At 41.8% G+C, this 14,872-nt stretch overlaps 1 protein-coding gene across 4 annotated transcripts in view; it reads right to left on the reverse strand.

The window, feature by feature from the left end:
* Window positions 1-14,872, reverse strand: part of mon2 (MON2 homolog, regulator of endosome-to-Golgi trafficking) — a 40,941-nt gene that overhangs the window by 11,809 nt on the left and 14,260 nt on the right. For 2 of the 4 annotated variants that reach the window (XM_046037008.1, XM_046037011.1), the window contains exons 7-22: window positions 14,431-14,556; window positions 13,980-14,174; window positions 13,491-13,615; window positions 12,065-12,204; window positions 11,540-11,693; window positions 10,398-10,588; window positions 9,931-10,012; window positions 9,181-9,362; window positions 8,353-8,465; window positions 6,937-7,041; window positions 6,626-6,706; window positions 6,445-6,518; window positions 5,902-5,992; window positions 5,566-5,667; window positions 3,854-3,856; window positions 2,838-2,948 (exon numbers count right to left, since the gene is read on the reverse strand). In XM_046037008.1, the coding sequence (XP_045892964.1) occupies window positions 2,838-2,948; window positions 3,854-3,856; window positions 5,566-5,667; window positions 5,902-5,992; window positions 6,445-6,518; window positions 6,626-6,706; window positions 6,937-7,041; window positions 8,353-8,465; window positions 9,181-9,362; window positions 9,931-10,012; window positions 10,398-10,588; window positions 11,540-11,693; window positions 12,065-12,204; window positions 13,491-13,615; window positions 13,980-14,174; window positions 14,431-14,556 (1,875 nt within the window). The remainder of the gene's footprint in view (window positions 1-2,837; window positions 2,949-3,853; window positions 3,857-5,565; window positions 5,668-5,901; window positions 5,993-6,444; window positions 6,519-6,625; window positions 6,707-6,936; window positions 7,042-8,352; window positions 8,466-9,180; window positions 9,363-9,930; window positions 10,013-10,397; window positions 10,589-11,539; window positions 11,694-12,064; window positions 12,205-13,490; window positions 13,616-13,979; window positions 14,175-14,430; window positions 14,557-14,872) is intronic. The other 2 variants (XM_046037009.1, XM_046037012.1) reach the window with 1 other exon arrangement.

Here is a 14,872-nt window from a genome sequence, read left to right on the forward strand (position 1 = left end):
ACTTTGAAACACTTTGTTCATTAAAGATGCGACAACACACGGAGCTTGGTGAGGCGGCATGAGTAACAGACGAATCGCAGCTAAAAACAATACATCTGTGGTCAGATATGGTCATGTCCACTAATTCCACAGAGGAAATGCTGACACCCAGGGTAAAAACCAAGTCCAGTGTATGACCACGGTTATGTGTTTGCCCTTTGACATGTTGTTTGAAGTTGAAAGAAGTGGCCATATTTAAAAAGTCCGTTGCATTAACATTGTTGGGGTCATCAACATGAATATTAAAATCGCCACAAAGAACAATTCTGTCATAATTTAAAACCAGAGTAGATAAAAATTCAGGAAGTTCTGATAAAAATCCTCCAGGCGGTTTTGGGGGGCGATAAATTATAACAAATATGATTGGTTGCAGCCCTCCAACTTTAAGAGTGAGAACTTCAAAGGAGCTAAATTCATCACAGCGTACTTAATAAGTGGTAACCAGTAAACAGGTGGCTGATTAGAGGCAGAGTTACTGGGTTATTGCACAGGAATTGTTCCTGACACTGTGAGTCAGAATTCAGCTGTTCATCAGAGTGATGGCTTGTGGGAAGAAACTGCTTCTGTGTCTGTTCGTTTTGGCGTACAGTGCTCTGTAGCACCTACCAGAGGGGAGGAGTTGGAACTGGTTGTGTCCGGGGTGAGATGGATCTGCAGTGATGTTTCCTGCCCGTTTCCTGACTCTGGAAATGTATAAGTCCTGAACGGAGGGCAGGTTGGCACTGATGATTTTTTCTGCAGTCCTGACTGTCCGTTGTAGTCTGTCCCTGTCCTTTTTGGTGGCAGATCCAAACCAGACAGTGATGGAGGTGCAGAGGACAGACTGGATGATGGCTGTGTAGAATTGGATCAGCAGCTCCTTAGGCAGGTTGAGCTTCCTGAGCTGACGCAGGAAGTACATCCTCTGCTGGGCCTTCTTGATGATCGTGTCAGTGTTGGGCTCCCACTTCAGGTCCTGGGATATAGTGGAACCCAGAAACCTGAAGGATTCCACAGCAGACACAGGGCTGTTGAGTATGGTGAGGGCAGAGTGGGGGGGCTCCTCCTGAAGTCCACGGTCATCTCCACAGTTTTGAGCGTGTTAAGCTCCAGGTTGATCTGGCCGCACCAAAGAGCCAGCTGATCACCATCCCGGATGAGGCTGATGACCGTTGTATCGTCAGCGAACTTCAGGAGTTTGACAGATGGGTCCCCTGAGGTGCAGTCGTTGGTGTAGAGGAAGAAGAGCAGTGGGGAGAGCACACATCCCCGGGGGGCACCAGTGCTGATAGTCCGGGTGCTGGATGTGATGTTTCCCAGCCTCACCTGCTGACTCCTGTCAGTCAGGAAGTCTGTGATCCACTGACAGGTGGAGGCTGGCACAGTGAGCTGGGAGAGTTTGGTGCTGAAGCACAGTGGACCAACACCAGCAGATGACATGGCTCCCCAAACCAACACAGACTGTGCAAACTTCACACTGGACTTCAAGCATCTTGGATTGTGTGCCTCTCCATTCTTCCTCTAGACTCTGGGACCTTGGTTTCCAAATGAGATGCAAAATTTCCTCTCATCAGAAAAGAGGACTTTGGATCACTGAGAAACAGACCAGTTCTTTTTTTCTTTAGCCCAGGTAACACACTTCTGACGTTGTTTGTTGTTCAGGAGCAGCTTGACAAGAGGAATACGACATTTGAAGCCCATGTCCAGGACCCGTGTGGTGGCTCTTGATGCAGTAACTCCAGCCTCAGTCCACTCCTTGTGAAGCTCCCCCACACATTTGAATGGCCTTTACCTGACAATCCTCCCCTGGCTACGGTCATCCCTGCTGCTTGTGCACCTTTTTCTTCCACACTTTTCCCTTCCACTTAACTTTCTATTAATGTGCCTTGATACAGCACTTTGAGAACATCCAACTTCTTTTGCAATTACCTTTTGAGGCTTTCCCTCCTTGTGGAGGAGTGTGCTTTCTGCACAACTGTCAGGTCAGCAGTCTTCCCCATGATTGTGAATTCCACTGAACCAGACTGAGAGACCAATTAAAGGCTCAGGAACCCTTTGCAGGTGTTTTGGATTAATTAGCTGATTAGAGTGACACTTTGAGCCTACAATACTGAACTTTTTCACAATATTCTAATTTTCTGAGATTTTGAATTTGGGGTTTTCATAAGCTGTACGCAATAATCATCAAAATTATATCAAATAAAGGCTTGAAATATCTCACTTTGCATGTAATGAGTCTATATAATAAATTAGTTTCACCTTTTAAGTTGAATTACTGAAATAAATGAACTTTTGCACGATATGCTAATTGTTCGAGTTTCACCTGTATCATAAGATGGTTAGATGCAGTTACCGCATTTATAGTGACATGCAATGGTAAAAGCTTGCCCACACTGCAAGAAAGGCCTTGAAGAAGTGATTGTATTGTGCATTTCAACAGGACAGCCATAATTTATATGACTCTGTGCTGTTCTATTAACCTTCACACAGTTCTTCTGCCCTGCCCTCTTTTAGATAAGCTCTGTGTCATTCCCTTTATCTGTCTCGCTAATGTGAAGGTTACAGACTCTGTTTGTGAGTGACAAGAAAAGTGACTTTGACGTTTCTGTTTTCCACATTTTAAGCATTTGCCTATTGACATATGCTGCAACAGTGAGGGAGATTTCTCAAATGTCTGTATAACAGTCCTGTGTCACTGCAATATTCAAATGACAGAGAAGGACTAAGAGCAAAGTTTTATACATACAACTTCATAAAGCAGATTGTTGTTTTTCTGCTTTTTTGTGTTTTTGACCATAAACACCTGTAGTCTTAGCTACCTGATTTTGGGCCAGTGGAGGGTCGTGTTTGTAGGCCAGTCCGGCTTTGATAAGCGCCGTCAACGCCTCGGCCCCCCACTCTCTCATCCTGGAGTTTGGGTGCTGACAGACCTGAAGGACACATCACATTGACAAAAAAATGCAGACACATGCACAGGACGACAGATCTGATGCAGAGGCTGTTAAGAACAGTGTTTCCCAGCAGTGGTCACAGTGGGTGGGTGTGAAACAAATGGATGAAATAAACCACAGACTGTGTGATAGTGACTGGGATCCCCTGTGATAACAGGATATGCTGTGACAGACAGTGTAATCATGAAAGCTAGTATAGATACACATGGAGAGGCCAGGTTCAGTAGAGAAAACTACACTAGTGTGATACAAAATCTGCTTTCTGCTTTAAGAATCCCTGTTAAAATTCAGTATTCTAAGCTCATCCAAATGAATCATCTTTGGTCTATAGGGAGGTTTGTGTTTTTACTTTTATGGAGTCAGACTTTATTCTTGCGAGAGAAGAAAACTTTGCATTGCTTATGGGCATAAAGAGAGACTGCTAAGTAGATCTTGTAGTTGGTGCTGATCAGAACCCAGATGTTCCATGTGTATCTTTTTAATAATTTGGCTACCTTAGGCCTGCATGATCATTAATCACACTTTAATCTTAATCTTTGTCTTAATGTACATATGTAAATAAAGACATAATAAAAGGGATCATTGTCACATTGCGTTTAAAATACAAAAGCACCGAATTTGAACAAGCCTGCAAAGATGCAGTAGGTAAGCAGCGTTTTATCTGACGAAGTATACTCTGAAGGTGCAGATTCAGATTCTGTACAAATCAGAGCTTCAAATTGCAGATTGCGCACAAGAATATCAGGTCAAACACTGGTAGCAGAGCAAATGCACTGTGGACAAACTTTGGCAGAGCAACCTCTCAACTCCAACATGCTGATGCCAGACTGAGATGGAAAGAGATGGGAAAGCCAGTTATAATGGAGGAGGGAATTTGAACTTACCTTCTGCAAAACAGACAGGAGTGCAAAAGAGAGGGGAGATAGACAAAGAAAATGTGAAGAAAAGCTCTAAAAACACACTTTTACACACATATCAAATGACAATCCTCTTACAGGTATGAGGACATAGGTGGCAATAACTACAGAGAGTGTAGTATAAACTAAACACACGTAGGGCTGGCCCGAATTCTTTGGGCTTCGAAGCATCGATAGTGATAAAGAGCGAATAATCGAAGCTAGGATAGGAGACCCAAGTGCAGGACTAAGAAAGGGAGGAGTAACATAAAAGAGAAATATTTATTGCGGGGTTAAAGGGATCGGATATTGAGCAGGGGAAGAGCAAGGCAGATTGTAAATAGATGCGTACCGAACGGAGTTGGTGGCTGCTGTGCAGGGGTAACTGTACCAGAGTCCACAGTGAGAGAGTCTGATCTGAGCAGATCCAGAGTAGAATCCGGAAATAGTTTAGTCGGGCGGGGTACAGGGAGAGCAGACAGAATTTTAAAGTGCTCCCACACAGATGAGGGCTTCATTTTGTTTTCTCTTTGATGTGAACTGGTGCGTTGCGTTCACTGCTGTGTGCGGAGGTCAGGCGCGCGAATAAACACCCTCCACATTCGAATCTCAAAATTGAAAATCGAATGTGTACCCAACGATCGAATATTCGGCTCCAGCCCTAAACACATGTTCACTTTATCTACAGTATATGGCACTTTACAAGTCCAAAGTGCTTTAAACTCATATCTGTTAGTAACTGGTATATGTACCAGGGTTCTACTGCATGCACCGTCATCTTTCAGCTCATGCAACTTTAGATCAAACATTTTTTAATTTTTTGTGCCAATGTTGTAGCATCAGCGTGGGGATTTTCTTCTTTCTTAGAATTACTGAGCCATCAACAGACTCTGGCCAGGTGCTATTTAATGTATATTCAAATATAGTATCATTTTTGCTAATAATAAGACTATAACAACCATCTAAATTCAAAAATACTGAAAATGCATTTGATTATAATAGGCTGAACACTCTAGGGGTTTCACCAATATGTAAGAACAAAGAGGAAAGGATAGAATCTTGTATGCTCTACAACCTATTAAACATTATCAAGTCCATCACTCTGCTTTTATCAAAAACTGTAATACTAATTAAAAACGTTAAACTCATCTGTAGAGCTTGTTCTACTATTTTTCTCCTTCATGACTAAACCACTAGACTAGAGTGCTGTCACTGTGTTGCTGCTTACAGCTATTATTCCATTTCATTTTGACTTTGGGCTCATACGCTCCAGACTCCATGGAAAAGCTGTTATTACAGCCTTGATACTGGTTATAGCAACCAAAAGGCTCTAGCAAAATGGGTCAATTTGGACATTCTTGTAGGTTCTAGCTGTCATTATTTTAAGAATTTTTAATGGCGTTTCTAATGAGATGATCAGTGGTAGAAAAAGTGACAATTACTATTATGAAATTTAAACAACCATTTCTCTCTGGCTTCAGTTTAACAGGTCAAATTCCTTACTCATATTGTACTAAGTGAAGTCTGACCAAAGTGTAACCAGTAAAATGAAGTGATTACAAGGACCTTGCCTGACAAAATGAATTCACATTAAAGATAAGCATCTTTCAGCTTTCACAGAGTTTCAATAAAACGTGGTGTGTTTTAGAACAAAGTCCCTCATCTGCACCTTGTGGAACATAGCTATAAATAGATGTTACCTCCAATAAGTGGCCGGTTAAGGGTCTCCACAGGATCTCTATACGATCCATGTTTACAAGGCCGGTCTCCAGCAGCTTGGCCACAGCAAACAGAGATGGCTCCTAAAACCATTACAGGAAAACACTATATATAAATACTGGACACTGTGTACCCTGACCTTGGAGATCAAACACATAAGTATGGTTATCGATGACAGACAAACAAGACATCATCCAATTCCTGTACATTTTATAAAGTATTACTCTTAGCCTACACTTGACATTTTAACCAAATACAAATAATGGCATATCCAAAATAACAGTTTCACCTACTACTAAACTACAGGAAGTCTTCACCTTGTTATTTCCATAAGCCATTTCCATGGCTTCCAAAGAGAGGGAACATAGAGCATTTATCAGGTGATGCAGTGACACATCATCCAGGTACCTAGATCATACAAAAAAATACATATTGCATATTATATATTATATATATGCATAGCATGAATAGTTTCAATTGTTAAGAACTTGAATTTTAAACAAGAACTACTAATCTTCAAAGGAGCATACATATTATTCTTCAGGTCAGTCCAATTAATATTTATGAAGATGAACAACTCTTTTCCATACCAAAGTAAAAAGATCTAAGCTTGAGATGTTATCATGTTTAGAACTCCTCCACAAAAAACAGTTTTTGAATTTGTAGACACAAAAATTTTTTGCTCATATAGTTAATTATTAGAACTGAACCGAAAATATATCCCCATTGGCCTTAACTTACCAGCAAGTATATTTCCTAAAAAAAACAAACTGTACTGGACAATTTAAGAGCATAGCTGATAAGTAATTGCAGTTTCTATAATGAGTAAACTTTTTCACAGATAAATGACTGGTTCTTACTGGGAGCTCTCGAATAGTCTAGACAGTATGTTGGAGATGACGGGCAGGTCTGTCATCACAGCTGTGGTCAGCACCTGTATAGGTTAAAGAAATAACCACTGAGCACTAAGCGCAACACCTTCAACAATTAAGTGAAAAACATACACAAACAAAAACAAACACAGAGCTCCTAAAAACTCACCGTACTGGGTCCCTCCACGGCTCGGCCAGGCTTCAGAGCACCGCCTAACCCCGGCTTTAGCCCCAGAATCCACACTAAGTGCTGGAACAGAAAAGTAAGAAGCTGTAGGTTGGTTGAAATGAGGAGAAACTACATCTAAATCAACTTACAGGGTCATGAAATGTACACTGACATTCTGTTAATTCAAAATCGTCTCTTGTCCATTTCTGTAAGTTTACAAAACACACAGAAAAAGCTTTTAAAACAACTATAGTATGTGGTTATACGTGTGTGGTTATGTGTAAGTATGTGGTACCAGGTGGTAGTAGTACCTGCAGTGTAGCCAGTACCAGCTGCCAGGAGGTGCCCAGCACGGCCCCATGGCAGTGGGCCAGGTTCAGCAGGGTTCGCATACACTGAATGTTCTTGGCCGTCAGCTGACAGATGGACAGACAGTTATAGTATGCACATCATCAGGCATTTAGCTAACACACCTTTTCAGAGCAAATCACATTGTGTGAAATGGTAGAAAAAGGGGTGATACATGCACATATAGTAGTGTAACAGCTAAGACCAGAAAAAAAAAATGTTAACAATATTATTACAGTGGGAGGAATTCTTATTGCAGCATAATGACTTCAGGTTAGGGTCAAAGGTCACTGAAATATTATATCCCTTGAAGGAAATGTAGATGCACAGGCAGTAGTTGTTCCGTACCTGGAGGGTGCTAGGAGAGAGAAAGCATGTCTGTTTATATGTGGGCATTATTATAAAGGGGGTGTTGTGCATATTAGACATATTAGCCCCTTTTCCACTGCACTGTACCAGCTCGATTTGGTTTTCCATTGCGGAAAAGTTGTACGTTTACCTGCTTCCAGGTACGTTTTTTTTCGTACCACCTCCGTCGAAGTTCCAAGCGAGCTGAGGAGATACTAAAATGTGACCTGAAAACACGGCAGACTACTGATTGGTCAGAGAGAATCGTCACTATTCACTGCATCATCATTGCTCGCGCCAGACAGAGGCCAGCAGCAGAAAGTTTTATATTTTACATTTGTTTTCATATGTAATTTCATCACTAAATCCACTTCTGAGAAGTTTTGAGGTGAGAAATCAACTGTGTAGATTTTGAATATTGACAGTTTTACGAAAAGTGATGGCGTAAAAAAAAATGTACTTGAAAGTCTTCGGAATTGAGGAGCTCCGAAACTGGCAGCGGGGAAAGCCTGCGGCAACCCACAGGAGGAGCTCCCGAGGCTCACAGAGCCCTCTGCTCCCACCGTCACATAGACCGCTGCAGCAACAGCAGCAGAGGAAAACCCAGCGGGAAGGTTTTTATACCGCTTATCTGTCTTTACATTCTGAGTAATGTTGAAACCTACTCAGGGAAACTTCAGCAACATCAGGAGGTGGTAATTGCTTGTCAACTGCACGTTTCAGTGATTCTTTGGGTTATATCTTTGATACTGAAACTCTCAAATAGAAAAATAAAACCATTTCGAATTTGAAGGTTTATCTTCCAGCTCTCTTTTAGAGTTTTCAGGGCATTTATCCTCCACAGCAACGATTTTGCTTAATTTTTACAGCAACTAAAGCATTTCTGGAAAACAGTTGTATTCATAATTTGTCTTGATTCTTGATTCTAAAATGTGTGTAGGCTTTTGTTTTGGGAAATCTGCTACATGAATGAAATTAAATTAAAAGTGTAACCATAGCCTCTTTATAATTGTGTCCCTGTGTGTCCTTACCACCACAGTGCCTTGAGGCTGGGCGGTGAGTGGCTGGCCCACAGCCACCACCTGCTGATGAGATTCACTGGAGGGGCTGATAATCTGTACACTCTGGCCTTGGATCGAGTAGGCTGTGGAGAATACGTACAGACAAACACATGTGCAAACACACCCACACATGCAGAAGTCAAGTCTTTCAATAAGAGTCAGTAATACACACAAACAGGTTTCATAACAAGGTTACGACATGCAAGAAAAGCTTTCTTAATTAACTCCAAGGCAAACATTCAACGAAAGTGGAGACCCAATTTGCCAGCTTTATCTCTACAAGCTAATATGCAAATAATGAATGTCTGAGTGGTTAGTTTGAGAGCAGCTGTGTGTGTGTGTTTCTACATTCCCCAGACACATTCTGCTTGGTGTTCCTAATTAGAAGCCACAGTGAAAAGTTATGGATTAATGCAATAAGAGTAGGGCAATAAGGACAGGCAGAGTGCCAACAGTTAAGCTCAGTTTAGCAGCATGCATGTCTAACCATATGGGAGATGAGAAGCGCTCATTAGTTTAACAAAAATAGACGTGACCAGAGGCCTCAGGGTTGGAAAGGGGGACCTTTAGCTGTGTGTGGTACAGTTATGTATTGATATCGCAATGCCAACACTAAAGCAAGAATACAAACATGCATGCCAAACTCAAGCCCAAATGGACTGCAGTGTTATCCAGGTATTTCAGGTGTATTTGTGTGTGTATAGGCAATAAAGTATCTGGGTGATGACTTGTACAAAGAAAAAGAGGTAGCAGGAAACCTGAAGTGCTGCTTGCACTTTGTTTTCTATATATTTTTACCTTTGCTGGAGAGGTTGGTGGCATTGCTGCTCAAAACAGTCAGGGCATAGTGCGGCGGCAGAGAGGCCTTGCAGATGGCTGTAATGAAGGCATCACGGGGCGTCACCAGGCCCAGACGACCACACAGTGAGGCCATGGTCAGCTCTGCCTTTAGGATGTTCTCTGTGGCCGTCTCATCAGTGCTGAAGAGACGGAACAAGAGAGGAAAAACAGAAAAAGTGAAGAGTGTAGTCTGATGTACAGTACATCTAATAGTAACTCTTTGTACTGTCTGCAACAATTGACTGTGTCGTGTGTTTGCATGTACTGTGTTACTACTTAAGTGGCACACCGCTTCCAATCAAGCCTGACTGAAAGATTACTATCATCCTGGAGAATGTTTGTCTCAGACTCAGGATAGTTGGAAGACTTGTATTTTATCTGTGATTTGATCTGAACAGTACTTCACATTCAAGCTGTAAAAAATACGTCATTATGTAACACTGAATAAGACTACGAAACCGTCTATAAGACCATTTACTCTATGCCGCATTGCTAGTAATTTAAAAGTCCAAGTTACCTACTGTCAGCTATTGACATTTTCAAACACTACAGGAAATACATACATATGACAAATCAATGAATTAGTATACAGTATAATTTTGTGATTTCCTATGGGACAATTCATTCTCTCCTGGTTGATTTACAGATATTTGACATGACTGCAGACTGCATCAGACCAGTTGGTTAAAAGTTAGAGAGTCAATATACCTGGCGTCTAGTAGCAGAGACAGAGCAGCCAGTAGACCGCACCAGCAGGCCCCGACCATCTCCTCCCACACCAGGTGGGCTCCTGAGACAGAAACACATAGAATTTTTCAAGAATCATTTCACTCTAGTTTAGACAGCATCCATACAGTGTCAGACATGCCTCCATTTTTTATATCTTATTTTTTTTAAATAGACATTCAGGCACAATACTGGCCACCAGGAGTCATAGAAGTGCTACAACCCAGAATCACAATGAATTTAGCAATTATGCAGTGAAGAGTAAAACAGACTGTAAATATGTGTGTACAGTTTAAACAGACAATCTAGTATTTCTCCATAAGATGGTGCTTTTCAGTTTACTGTTCTTTTTCAAGCATTCTTACCTATTTATATTTCATTTACACTTCACTGCATTATCTGAACCTGCTTGTCTTCCTCCCTACACCTCTACCCCTGGCAATCCTCACCGGATTGTGGCTGCCACTCCTGATCAGGATGAGTCTCCCTGAACTCTGCAGCTGCCTCCTCCTCCACGGCCAGTTCTCTTTCGATCATAGAGGTGATGCCCCGCACCAGGTCCAGCAGGGCACTGAAGGCCACAGACATGGCATAGCCCTCTGGGATGGACGGGGGCTCGACCTTGTCCAGCATCTCCAGACTGGAGGATGAAAGAAAGGGACAGAGCAATTGAGTAGGAAGTTAAAGTGCTGGTGTGAACTGCATTTTGCCCATAAATGTCCCATGGTCCATCCATAAATTGAAATGTATGTTCATTGGCGTACATCCATCCATCACATTTTCTTTTCCCAAGAGTGTATCTTGACATCTTAACCCTGCCTTCCTCTTCAATAATGACTTACTTAATTTACATTTACAAGTATTCAGACTTATTTCTTATGATGATATGCATCACCAATATTTAAACAATATGTGTCAGTTCTGTCAAGATTCAAAGCATGTCTGTTACCCCTTTGCATCATGCCTAAACTAACTGTCAGAAGTGGATTTAATACCTGAAGTTATTACAAGCCCACAGCTTTTACCTGGATTCTGCTGATTTGTCTGTTTTAGAAAATTAGCTGTTGTTCCTCCTCCACTCCACTAAAAGGTGTGTGCCTAAAACTCCTTCATACTGAGGAAAGTCAGCTTCAGGAATCCTGCAAAATTACCTGCAAGAATCCTAATTACAGCAAATAGATAGATTGCATTACCATCAGAAAGGGCAATTTAAACAGCACCTCTTTTTGTTACAGGAAGACCTCTGGCTAACGTAATGTAATTCCCTGTATTTTAAACCTTGCTTTCCTGTAACAAAACCCAAGACTAATGACAATAGCATTTTTCCTCCTCAAGCAGGGTTAAGCCTTTAAACTCTTCCGTATTATGATCCCCATTTTGTTTATTACTGCTTGCAGGATACAGCTAACTTAATAGTGATGCTAGAAGCTTATATTTATGCCACTTAGCAGCACGGAGATGGTAATACTTACAACTGTTCACTTGTTCTCTGCGTATGTGTTACAGGAATGACATTTGTGTACACATGAAAGAAAAGGACAAAGGGAATCAGAAAGGTGAAATATAAAGTCAGTCTGGTCACATTACTTACTAGGTGGCCTTGGCGCTGCCCTGGACACTAACAGTCATGAGTGGGATCCAGGTACCACGGTATTCAAATGCAGCTTGGGTGGTCAGGTTGCCACTGAGCCCTCCTGTCCCTGGGCCGCCTTGCGCTGCGCCCTGGGCCCCCGAACCTGAGCCACCTGGACAGAAAGACAGAGTGGAATAAAGCATAAGACAAACAAAAAACCTCCAAAAATATAAGTAAACACATTTTTGCTACCAATTATCCCTGACATTCCCATGACTACTTGTGTCTGTACTTCAAGTGTGTCGTATTTTTCCCTTTCAATCAGGATACTTCTTTAGGGTTTATTTTTGAAAGGCATCTCAATGAATTTCTCATCTAAATCTGAATTACACATTTGACATCTATAGAACTTTATGGACACTTGGAAATTCATTGGTTTTTCTAAGGCTCCAGGAATCCTAATTGTTGAATTTCAAAATTGTAATACATTCTTGAAGAGCTCAAAATGAGGATTTGATTACTCTTAAAAATCAGAGAACTGACCAGCAGGTGCACTGACGGCAGCCGAGTTGCCCGCATTGGGGATGATGAAGAGGGACTGGATAAAGGAGCCCAGGGCATTGACGATGTCTCTGAATACCTTAGTAGAGTGTTGCTTCATGTCGTATGACTGGCAGAACGAACTGAAAAGGGAAAAGAACACAGGCATTTGGCATAAGAGGTCAGTAAGAAAGAACCTGCAAGAAACTGGCCATTTGGGTGCTGGGAACTAAACTGCAAAAAACACCCTGCTCTGCTCAGCTCCGTGTTGTCAGACTTTGCTCAACAAATATTAAAATTAGCGATGACTACATAATGATAGCTTCTGTTATTTGGGTGGTAGAGGAGAGTATGTGCAGCAGTGGTATGTTCTGTTGGTTTCTTGTCCTGCTTAGCTCAAACTTTTCTGTAGATAAATCAGCAATTACTGACACATCTAGCTATAATGACCAGATACAACACAGACGTGGCAACTAACAAGAGTCATTAAGGACTGATTACCAACAATGAAACAGTGTGAAGCGCAAAACACCTCCAGTCTTTTTTCATTCAATGTAGATGTGGAATGTGTTAACATTTATGTAAGACAGGAAAAAACAACAAGTTTTGAGACTCATTTAAGCCCCTTTTCCACTGCATAGTATCAGCTCGACTTGACTCAACTTTGGTTTTCAATTGCGGAAAAGTTGTAACTCTGCGTGCTACCAGGTACTTTTTTTTGTATCACCTCCATCGAGGTTCCAAGCAACATGAGGCGATACTAAAATGTGACGTAAAAACACGGCAGACTACTGATTGGTCAGAGAAAATCGTCACTATTCACTGCGTCATCATTGCGCACCAGACAGAGGCCAGAAGCAGAAAGTTTTATATATATATATATATATATATATATATATATATATATATATATATATATATATATATATATATATATACACATAGTTTTCGTATGTAATTTCATCACTAAATCCAGTTTTGAGGTGAGCAATCAGCTGTGTAGATTTCTAATATTGACAGTTTTACGAGAAGTGATGGCGGAACAAAAATGTGCTTGAGTGGCGGCGGGGGGAGCCTGCACCAACGCCCGCTCACAGAACACTCTGCTCCCGCTGTCACACAGACCGCTGCAGCAACAGTAGCAGAGGGAAACCCAGCGGGAAGGTTCTTTTACCACTTATCTGTCTTTATATTCTCAGTAATGTTGAAACTTTTAACCTAAATTAAGAGAAAGCTGTGTGGATCGCTGGTGTGTGTGTCGCATTCAACGTTACGTCACAGCAATTGTGTGTGGCGTCGCTATGACGACCAGCTACATTGAGGGGTACTATCTCTGGGTACTATCTGCAATGGAAAATGGAGCACTGGTAATGGAAAAGCGCCATATATAAAATGTGTGGTTAGTTCTGTAGAGCTTTATATTGCTTACCGTAATAAATGTGGCTGCACACATAACCTATGGACTGATTCTACAGCCACTGCTCTCAGCCACTGTGGCTTCTCCCCATCCAGAAACTTTACCAGCAGAGACAAGAAGATCTCACACTCAGTCACCTGCAAAACAAGCACACACACATATCAGACTGGGACACATGTTTAGCTGGCCTCTCTTCAGGCTTTGATAAAGCTATTCTGTGGCTTAGCACACATCTTGGCCAAAAGAGACATTACCATTTCAAGGACTGAGAATATCACTAGAAAAAAAACCAGCTGCAATGCTGAATTACTCAGATGCAGCTAAGCTCATGAAAGCCCCTGAGCAGAACTAAGACACAATTTCTACTAAGCTAATCCAATGCTAATCAGACCAGGTCAATAAAGTGTATCAATTCTGTGCTGGAGAAAATCCCTTGCTCATAGATCATCCACCAGGCAAAAGCTCTGGCCATTCGACCATCACTGCAGACTGGTCCCTTACCAGTAAGCTGTAGAAGTGCTTGATGAGAACTGAAACCACACGCAGCAGCCTCATGCAGATGGGAAAGTAAGGTTTCTCCACAGGTGCTGGTGAGGCGCCACTGCTGCTGCCTTGCCGGAACTTGATGTTGGGGGAGAAGAGCTTGATGACGAGGGGACACACCCGTTCCTTCAGCAGGAAGCTGAACTCCTGGTGCTGGGTAGGAAACAGAGCATAGTAATAAATAGCAAGATAAACAACTGTCAAAGAGCATCCGTTTCATTGCGCTGAGCTGCATAATCTCTGATAATATAACAAAATATACAGGAGGAGGTGTAAAAAGTATCAGAAACATCTGACAAAAACATACATCGTGCAAAGGTTAAAGTTTTCTAGTATTTGAACTTGTGCTATCTGTAAATAATTGCAAAGTGGACACCAAATTAGCCATAACATGTAAGGCTGCATGTACCTGCAGGAATACCCCTGGAAAATCATTAAGAACAGACTCCAGCAGCTCCAGGCCAAACGTCCGAGTCATCTCTGTCATGCCCACCAGCCAGTAGGGGGCATCAGCATTCACCAGCTGGCACAAGTCCTGTAGAGAGGGGCAAAACATGACTTTCAAACAATGTCCTACACACATCACAGTGGTCGAAACAGTACAGTCACTGAGCTATGCTGGAAGGATAAGCATGGCTAAACAAAAGTGCAGCGTGGGTGAGGAATGATTGTAGACTTTGAGACAAGGGACCGTTGAATCACTTCTTCTCTCAAATTTAAATTCACTGCAGAGATCAAAGCAAGTACTAACTTATTTTCAACTTTAAACACAAGGTTAATTGGTTGGAAATATCAGCAATTTCCGGTTGAGGGGCACATTTTAATTTCTTGTTGCTAGTCCACAAATGATG

Source organism: Micropterus dolomieu, linkage group LG22, assembly GCF_021292245.1.
Source record: "Micropterus dolomieu isolate WLL.071019.BEF.003 ecotype Adirondacks linkage group LG22, ASM2129224v1, whole genome shotgun sequence".
In the NCBI taxonomy this organism is placed as follows: Eukaryota; Metazoa; Chordata; class Actinopteri; order Centrarchiformes; family Centrarchidae; genus Micropterus; species Micropterus dolomieu.